General features: G+C 39.4%; 3 protein-coding genes and 1 non-coding gene across 5 annotated transcripts; all 4 read right to left on the bottom strand.

Moving 5' to 3' along the window:
* Positions 1–62: 62 nt before the first annotated feature.
* LOC111484201 lies at positions 63–897 on the bottom strand. The gene is made up of 2 exons (XM_023130705.1): positions 833–897; positions 63–762 (listed from the first exon to the last, which is right to left on the bottom strand). Exons 1-2 carry the CDS (start codon positions 887–889, stop codon positions 160–162), a joined length of 660 nt encoding a protein of 219 aa, XP_022986473.1. The 5' UTR covers positions 890–897; the 3' UTR covers positions 63–159.
* Positions 898–2,825: 1,928 nt separating this feature from the next.
* LOC111487217 (glutathione S-transferase U17-like) lies at positions 2,826–3,685 on the bottom strand. Its single transcript, XM_023134542.1, has 2 exons — positions 3,332–3,685; positions 2,826–3,252 (listed from the first exon to the last, which is right to left on the bottom strand). The coding sequence occupies exons 1-2, from the start codon at positions 3,650–3,652 to the stop codon at positions 2,887–2,889; spliced, it is 687 nt and encodes a 228-aa protein (XP_022990310.1). The 5' UTR covers positions 3,653–3,685; the 3' UTR covers positions 2,826–2,886.
* A 119-nt stretch (positions 3,686–3,804) lies between these two features.
* Positions 3,805–3,875, bottom strand: TRNAG-GCC. Its single transcript has one exon. It is a non-coding gene; the product is annotated as a tRNA-Gly (tRNA).
* Positions 3,876–4,186: 311 nt separating this feature from the next.
* LOC111476461 (hydroxyproline O-galactosyltransferase GALT4-like) lies at positions 4,187–7,913 on the bottom strand. Of its 2 annotated transcripts, XM_023120137.1 has the most exons (8): positions 7,828–7,913; positions 6,456–7,685; positions 6,080–6,312; positions 5,718–6,008; positions 5,507–5,635; positions 5,248–5,424; positions 4,718–4,825; positions 4,187–4,632 (listed from the first exon to the last, which is right to left on the bottom strand). In XM_023120137.1, the coding sequence occupies exons 2-8, from the start codon at positions 7,327–7,329 to the stop codon at positions 4,423–4,425; spliced, it is 2,022 nt and encodes a 673-aa protein (XP_022975905.1). In that variant the 5' UTR covers positions 7,330–7,685; positions 7,828–7,913; the 3' UTR covers positions 4,187–4,422. The 2 variants fall into 2 exon arrangements, with proteins under 2 accessions (XP_022975905.1, XP_022975897.1); XM_023120129.1 differs by having other exon boundaries at positions 6,456–7,896.
* Between the last annotated feature and the right edge of the window lie 816 nt (positions 7,914–8,729).

The following is an 8,729-nucleotide window of genomic DNA, read 5'->3' as shown; positions in this document are numbered from 1 at the left end:
AAAAAAAAAAAAAAAAAAAAAAAAAAAAAAAAAAAAAAAAAAAAAAAAAAAAAAAAAAAAAAAAAAAAAAAAAAAAAAAAAAAAAAAAAAAAAAACATGTTCATCTCCAATCTCCATGGCTATGGAAGAAGGTCAACAGAGAGAGAGAGAGAGAGAAAGTCAAGCTTGAATGACTTTTCGATGTGGGAGCCTAACCCTAAAAACATGTTCTTCTCCAGTGCATTTATCCACCTTCACAACCCACTGCCTCCTCCTCCCTTCGCCGGAGGATTTTGATATCTCCGCCGCCACTTTCATCACCATCACCCCTTTTCCAATCGGCAAAAGCTGCGTTCTCCATCCGCCGGACCACCCTCCACATCTTTTCCTCATCGCGTTAAACCCCACCACCACGGTGGCGCCTTGGAACTTCCTTCTCGATCCAATGCCCTCGATGACAGCCACGTGGCTGTCCAGGTTGCAGTCAATCAGAACAAAATCCGCTTCTCTGTAATGGGCTTCGAGAAGCTTCTCAGCTTCTCCGACCACGAACTCGATCGGGTAATGGGGTTCGAGCCCCAGAATTGCTCGTGATGGATGAAGGTCTTCCTGGCGTGGAATTATGCAGACCACTCGGCCGCCGGTCAGACCGCCCGCAGCGGCCAGGGCTAGAATCTTGTGGTCTGCGGATCTTTCGTATGCCACTACCATTAGCTGCGCATTGTTTCCAGCAGCCATGGCCGATATGAACTCCGCGACGTCGGGTTCATCAGCTTTTTGGCGCTGAAACATATAGAGATTGTTAAATAACTACTAAATTCAAAAACTCGTTCGTAATTTCGTTTGTTCTTACCAATTTGAGGGTGTTGAGGAAGGCTTCAGTGGCATTCTCAGCAGACCAGCTACCCATCGATTTATTTTGTGGAAATATTCTGTTTTGAGGAGTTGCATGAAGGTTCGTTTATATAGACCTGAATTATTACCAAACATGTTCTTTAAAAATATTTAATACTATTTTAATTAAAAATAGAGAATTTGATTGATTTAGCAAATATTCTTACCATCGGTAATCTTTACCCTCAAAATTACTTCTAAGTTAATGTTTGTCTTTTAGGGACAAAATCAGTCCCACCCCATGTTAGCTGAGGCAGCAAGGAAACACAAATTGTCATTACGTAAAACCCTTCGCGGATAAAAGTATTTTACGGTAAAATAATGGAAAGCTTTGTCCTAATGTTTATGGATTTGATGTCCTCTTTTTGAACAAGTTGTCACGACAATAGTATAGTATAGTATAAATTTGGGCATGATTTCGATAATTGAATAGTGTTAGTATGATGATTGACACAGTTGATTTCTTCATAATGATAAACACTTCGGAGTGGTATCTCTTTAAGTTTTGTGGGCATTGAAGGAAGAAGGGATGCCCCATGTTTGATATTATGGGCAGTGGGTGGTTGGAAGATGGTGCATATGCAGCAGCCATGAAGGAATGGATAAGTTTTGTTGGGATTCCTTGAATTTGAGTAAGAAAATGAGAGTGGAAAGTGATGGGAAATGGGTGATGAACATGAACATCAACAAGAACAAGAACAAGGTGTGGGTCTGTCCGGATGTTTCTGTTTTTGGATAATAATTTCTGTCTCTTCACAAAGACATGCCTCTATCTAATTGTAGCACTACGCATTTGGAATTCAATGCAACTTTCCTTCTTATCCCCAAACAGATAGGTTTGTTGTTCCATTAATTCACTACTCAGATAATGAGATTAAACTTTCACAACACTTTTTTCTATTTATTTGATTGAATTTATCGTTGAAAATTCTCATGCCAAATTATAAAAAATCACAACAAGAAAATTATGATTCAGATTATCTGTTGGTTGAATATCTCAAGAAATAACATTTATTTGACATTTGAATCACTCTACAAATAAGATAGATCATGACAAGTTTGAATTTCAAACATGTCTCCTAAACTACATAGAATTACAAATAACTTAGTCATTGACTAAAGAAAAGGTAAGAACATTTAGCATTATCATTAATGCTAATCATTCCACAAATAAGATCGATTATGTCAAACTTGAACGATTCTTAATATGGAATCTAAACTATATAGAATTGCAAATAAGACTAAAGGAAAGCAAAATATTCCATTAAACCTTTCAAAAGTTGTAACATTTATATTTTATTATCATAATTAATAATCATGTAAACGTAACTTTAAAGTAAATAAAAGTCTTAAAATACATTAAAAAAAAACATCATAACTTTAGATTATCATCTCTCCAGGTACTTTACGAGCTTGGGTGAAAAATAAATATATCAGAGATGGAATTAAAAATTGAAAAATGCTCTAACAATAATAAATAAATAAATAAATAAATAAATAAATAAATAAATAAATACTTTACCTAAAATTATATATTTGAACAAAAAAAGAAAAAGAAAAAGGAAAATAGGTCGGTGCTTATGGCATCGTTTCACATGTATCAGGCATGACCGTTGGATGAATTGGCTTTAGACCAAACCGAGGATTGCGGAGACATGCAAGAAATACCACATTTGCAACGGACCATTGCTTTTTCCAAAATATAGGTGTTTGGGGACACGTGGCATCCATTCAAACCCCAACCTGCCCTTCCTTTTCTTCATTTATGGAAAACTGTTAGAAAATGAGGTGTTCTAAATCATCACTTCTTCCAGCTACCCTTTAAGTCCCCGAGACCCCACCGTCCATAACTTCTAATCTTTCAAGCCTCAAATTTTAGCAATTAAGAAGGGCTAAACTAAACTATAATCATGTAATTGCACTCCATAATTCATAATTTAACCTTCATTTTCATTATTATTATTATTATTCATCATAATATCTAGCTTAAGAAACGCTACAGATGAAAGAAGCTCAGTGCTTTTCTTTTAGTTTGGCTGCCAGAACCTTGGAGAACTCCAGAAGCTTTGCAGTGTCGGGCAACAGATCTTTCACAGCGTCGTGTGCAGAGAATCTCTGAGCCCATCCGTCCAGCCCTGGCGTCTTCACTGCGTCTATCAATTTCATCCCATTTGATATCTCCGCCACTCTAATCCACCCCAGAAACGACCCGAAAGCGATATCAACAAACCCAACATGGTCTCCGCCGAAGAACGCCTTCCCTCTGCTCAGCGTCCCGAAAGCTTCCTCCAATAACCCTATGGCTTCCACCGCTTGATTCATAAGCCCCTTCTTCGCCTCCCCTTCTGCACCCACACTCGCTTTCATTGGTGTGAAAAACTGAGTCCAAATAACAAACCCATCAATCGAACTTAAATTTGAACCAAAGTCAGTGATTAATTTAAGGGGATTTTGTTACCTTTTCGTCAACGACGGAAGCCCAGAATCGAGCGAGGGCGCGATCGTAAGGGTCGGAGGGAAGGATGGACGGAGCGGAGGACCAGACTTCATCGATATACTCAACGATGATGGAGGATTCGGCGATGGGTTTGCCGGCGTGAATGAGAACAGGGATCTTCTTGTGAACAGGGTTGGATTGGAGAAGAAGCGGGCTTTTGGATCCGAATGTTTCTTGAATGAACTCGTAGTGAACGGATTTGATGTTGAGGGCGATTCGTGGCCTCATCACGAATGGACTAGTCCAGGAACCCACAAGCTTCACGTCCTCATCTTTCGCCATTGAGATGTGGTTTCGTTTTGGGAGATGGGCGTTCAAATTTATAATAGGTGGGCGTGGAGGGGGAGCTACTCTTTACCCACTTTGGTAACACCTTTTTTTTTTTTTGTTCTTTTTTGAAGCTGGGAAATTGCGTGACACAACCAAAAAAGACATGCACCAGCCGGGAATCGAACCCGGGTCTGTACCGTGGCAGGGTACTATTCTACCACTAGACCACTGGTGCTTAATGATCATTGATTATAAATAACTTGTTTAACTCAATTTTTATTTTTAGTGTAAGATGAAATTATCTAAGTTTAGATATTATAAAAATGTGGTGAAATAAGAGTAAAGTAGGGAGAAATTTTGGTTAGTGGGGCATATAGATGCGTTAATAAAGAGGTGGGATCAGGACAAGCAAAATATGCAACCAACATTCGCACTCAAAATGAAGAGCTTTTAGTGACGCAACTACCAAAATACATACCAAATCAATTTGTTTTAGCTTTAAAGATTGAGATGGAAATAGGCTTCTCTTTTCTAGAATTGATTGCGTGGAGCCCAACAACAAGATTGATAATTGAGATGTTAAATCCATTTATAGCATAAATGGGGATATAACATAAACTGGAAGTAAAACCAAAAGGAAGAAACCCAAAAAATGAATGAATTTATAGAAAAGGAAGGAAGCTTCCAGATTAGATTCATCCCACTTCTATTATAGTATTTACAGATTTGAACCAAAACTTGCATCTTCTTCTTCTTCTTCTTCTTCTTCCGATAAATATGAATCATCTCATGTTGCAGCACTGTGGCCTTCTTTGATGCATCAACTTCTCCCACAAGCACACCATCTGTCTAGGAGATTGGTAATGAGAAGTTAAGTAATCTTCAATGCACCCAAACTGGCAAAACCTCAGACTGTGATGGTATAAAACTGGTTTCGTACGGTTGAACTGCTCCACCCACATTCCCATGCTCACATCTTCCATCTTGAACAACTGTTTTATTGTGCATTTCATAAGATCGATCGTGTTTATAGGGAAGGGAAGGGAAGGGAAGGGGAGGAGTTTGAATGAAACTTACCCTTAATCTGTGCTTCTCAAACTCAGATACAATATACTCTGCAATGTCCGATGACAGAATGTAACCCGGCCCATTTGCGTACGTTGGGTAATCTTCTTCTGGCCATTCCTGAACAGATCGAAACAAACATAGCTAAATACGCAATTATGAACCAATTTATAGGCCCCCCATGTGGTTGAGATGATGGTATTTAGAGAATGATGCGAAAAAGAACGACTAACAGGCTAATGAAACAATGGCCACCGGAGGATTGATATATAGATTATAAAGATCCATTCAGCAAGCAACTTTTGGTTGTTCAGGATGGATAGCTCTTAACCGACCGTGAACTTATCGTAATCAAGTGCATACAAAAGCATGTTATGAAATGCAGCAAAAACGGATTAACATAAACAGTCAAAGCCACAAGACATTTACTATGGTCACCAAAGGATGCATTATATAGTAAGTTCAAATCCCTTCAGCTGTAGAAGGTCGATGAAAAACAGGATTACAGAACTATGTCACGAGTCGCATTCTTATGGTCATACCTCGTAAGTCACTGCCCATTTTCCATGACGAAGAGGTTTATGGTGAAAGTTCATGTTTCCAACATAAAGGCTCCCACCATCAGATTGGACTTTGTGAGCTTCATCAATCACTGCATCCACTCTAACAAATGTATCATCGTCACACTTCATGATATAGTTTGCAGCCACCGTGCGAACCTGCAAGATCAGCGTGGAATCATATTTCCAACGACAAAGACTACCCAACTCAAAAGGTTTGTGTCAATTTATCACAACTCACCCCATATTCACATATTGCAATCGTCTTCAGTACAACGAGATCATAGTTATCCATGAAAGGAACTATTACAATATCTCCAAAATACTCGGCCTCTTTCTTCAACTCGATATTTACTTCCTTTCTTCCGTGCTGTAAGAATGTAACATAGAATTTGTTGTCACTATTATGATATAAATGATGGAACGTTTCTGAGAAGCACGCCGTTCCTTACCATTGCCACGAAGAACCTAGCGACAACTATTGAAGATCTGATTAATCTATGTTGCATCCAAGACTTCCTAACAGCCATTCGCTCCGCAAAATGATTACCAGCAGAAAGAACGCCAATGAAAAGCTCCACATTTTTCTTGGGAAGTGAAGGGGCTTTCCATTGTGTCAACATCTCAATATGCTTCTGTGGTGCAAAGCTAGGATGTGTAGCAGGTAAGGAAGCAGCAAAAATGGAGTGCACGTCAATATCGCCATTTACAGACAACCCAGTGGCATCCTCCAGAACAAACCCCTGTCATCGCCATCAATCTAAGCTATCGACGCAGAGTACCAATTTAGATTTATAGAAGAACGAGTACTTACAGTGCGATATGGAAAAGAAGTGACATGCCTTCCATCAACATTGATATGGTAACCTTCCAACCCAGCACTCACAGTTAGAACAAATAGCCTGCCCTCCGCGAAAGGATATGGCCAATCGATCGCCACCTTTTTCGTGCGTCCTATTAGTCTATTTAACCACCATATTACCTTCGATTCTTCGGAATGGCTGTCGTCGTCACGAATCCATTTCTCACATTTTACCTGCCCGTCGACTTCAAGAAATCACAATGGTAAGTTAGGTAACATCTCACTTGAAGAAATTCAGGATTCAATGCATTCTATCAAAACAAAGCTAGTTCAGTTCATACAGAATTCTAATCAATGGACAATACAAAGACCGTGAAACAAAAGTTACCTGTTTCTTCATCTGCCCTGGCTTTCCATCCCTCACATCTCAGCGCTGTGCCCCATTGCATCCTATAACAAGTGTTCTGTTCGATAACAGGCTTGCCACTCCAATCTCCCTTCAACCTTGGATTGAAATGAAGAATTCTTGGTGGGTCTTCACCATCCACCGTCTTCAGCCCTTGCAACTCCATCATAAACTGTGAAACCATCACTGAATCATCCCCTTCTCTCAAGATTGAAATCTTGGGATCATCTTCCAAGTGAGCCCAACGAGGCGTCCCCACCACTGTGATATGCGACCAGAGCGTCAAGCCGCAGGGGAGCTCCAGAATCCGACTCTGTGCCTCAAATTCGGATCCAGAAAGCGTAATCGAATGTGGACAAGTCTCCGACTGATTCTCTGTCTTCGTTTTGGGTTGGAGAACAATTTTTCCGGACTCTAAGTCCCCCCAAAGCTTTTTCCCCACTACCCAAGCATGTTTAACCGCTTTATGAAGCTCCGAGAACTCCCCCTTACTAGCATTACGATCAAATGTGCTTTCGTCGAAGACTAAACCCGAAACTTTCTTGAACTCACGCATTCGCCTCTCGGGTGTCCGATGCGGCGAGCCATGAGAAACCAGAAAGGTATCATCAGAGGGTCGACGAGGGGCGTCTTTATCAGCCATTTCCTCTTCACTTTCAAGCAGAAACGGCCTCGGCAAAGTGTCGCTGGTGAATCCAAATGTTCCATCATCAGGCACCGACCCATATCCGGTTCGATACACCAGCGGTATTTCAAAACTCATGAAAAGCAGATAGAAAAACACCAACCCCATAAGAAATTGAAGCAACCTAATTCGGTTTCGTGATACCATTGTATCCAATTTCCCCCTTTTCATCCTCCCCTTCTAGCCCCCAACGCAATGTAGAACAAAACCACCACCACCCACCAACAAACAGGTCAAGTATAGGGAAAAAAAACAAGAAATCAGACGAAAGAAGAACAAAAAAAACGTAGGGGATTTTATGCAAACAGATTTCCCCCCAGACTTGAACACCTCGTTTCTACAATCAAGAATTCCGTCGAACCCTAACCCTAGTTCCAGTAAATGGAAATGAATTGAAGCTCTCTGGAAAACTGAGCTCGAAAACAACACAGAGACAGAAAAAGAGAGAACAAAAAGGAAAGAAGATGAAAACGACAGCGTGTTAGAGCTCACATGGCTTGATTTTCTGCGTGCTTTGCATTATCAACCTGTCACAAACGTGGTTTAATCCATTCATTACCTTCGTTGTTATTGCATCCGATTACGGGAACGAATTAAAACTAGATTCGAAATTTAAAAAAGAAAAAAGAAAAAAGAAAAAGAGGCTTAAGTGGTGGTGGGAATGAACACCTCATCCCAGCACTGCACTCGGCCCTGGTGATGGTGGTGCCCAACTTTCTTGCTCCTCTCTTAGGACGTGTTTGGTTCTCCCCATTTTCATTTCTTATATTATTAGATTCTCTACCCCTTAAACTTCCCATTAATCTTTTATTCTTTTTATTTTATATTCATACCATCTAAATTTTAGTCATCTTCATTTTTAATTAATATGGTGTATATGCTTTGACGTCATCTTAAGTTAAGCGCGGTCGTCTACTATCACAGCTCACTCAATCATGCCGTCGAGAATAGACCCACGTATCGTTCATAACATCGAGACATCTCGAACATTCATCCTTCCAGGTTCAATCGAGTTATTGGTCCCTCTCGTTCTTGATTACAAGTTATTAGATATTTGATCTAATAGTTGAAATATTAGAACATTAATAAAAATTAAAACATAAATTTAAAAGTGGTTGGGCTTAAAAGGTAAAGTTATGGATATAATTATTATACCATATAGTCGGTTGATGATTAATGTTTTATATTAAGGATTAAATGTCACGAACGGTGGTCTGAGAATTAGAGGATAGGTGGAAGAATTTATAACATCTGAGCACGTCATTTTCTGACAGGTTTCCATAAAGGAAGAAAAGGATGGGGCTGTTGGAGCTTGGATGAATGACACGTGTCACCAACATGCAACCCATTTATAGAATGGACGATCCAAAAATTGTTATAAAAGCACCCACAAAATCGAGGAACAAAATATATGCAACTCCGTTTCTATATATAGAATTAGTTTCAGTTAGATTTATTTTCGAGATACTTTCGAATAAATTTATTAATACCAAAATGGTATAATCTTTATTTAAAAATGGTAAAAAAAATCATAATAAATTAATACCAAAATCATTTTTAGATATTAACTA

The sequence above is a fragment of the Cucurbita maxima genome, unplaced genomic scaffold, assembly GCF_002738345.1.
Source record: "Cucurbita maxima cultivar Rimu unplaced genomic scaffold, Cmax_1.0 Cma_Scf00001, whole genome shotgun sequence".
NCBI lineage: Eukaryota > Viridiplantae > Streptophyta > Magnoliopsida > Cucurbitales > Cucurbitaceae > Cucurbita > Cucurbita maxima.
The sequence above is the reverse complement of the archived record's forward strand: the minus strand, read 5'-3'. Positions and strand labels throughout refer to the sequence as shown.

What these genes read in the sequence shown, in the direction of transcription:
- LOC111484201 (XM_023130705.1), bottom strand. Translation starts at nt 889, where the DNA reads ATGGGTAGCTGGTCTGCTGAGAATGCCACTGAAGCCTTCCTCAACACC. An exon ending in TCCTCAACACCCTCAAATTG is followed by an intron (nt 763 to 832) that starts GTAAGAACAAAC and finishes TATATGTTTCAG; the next exon opens with CGCCAAAAAGCTGATGAACC.
- LOC111476461 (XM_023120137.1), bottom strand. Translation starts at nt 7,329, where the DNA reads ATGAAAAGGGGGAAATTGGATACAATGGTATCACGAAACCGAATTAGG. An exon ending in CAGGGCAGATGAAGAAACAG is followed by an intron (nt 6,313 to 6,455) that starts GTAACTTTTGTT and finishes GATTTCTTGAAG; the next exon opens with TCGACGGGCAGGTAAAATGT. An exon ending in TTGAGAAGCACAGATTAAGG is followed by an intron (nt 4,633 to 4,717) that starts GTAAGTTTCATT and finishes ACAATAAAACAG; the next exon opens with TTGTTCAAGATGGAAGATGT.
- LOC111487217 (XM_023134542.1), bottom strand. Translation starts at nt 3,652, where the DNA reads ATGGCGAAAGATGAGGACGTGAAGCTTGTGGGTTCCTGGACTAGTCCA. An exon ending in CTTCCGTCGTTGACGAAAAG is followed by an intron (nt 3,253 to 3,331) that starts GTAACAAAATCC and finishes ATTTGGACTCAG; the next exon opens with TTTTTCACACCAATGAAAGC.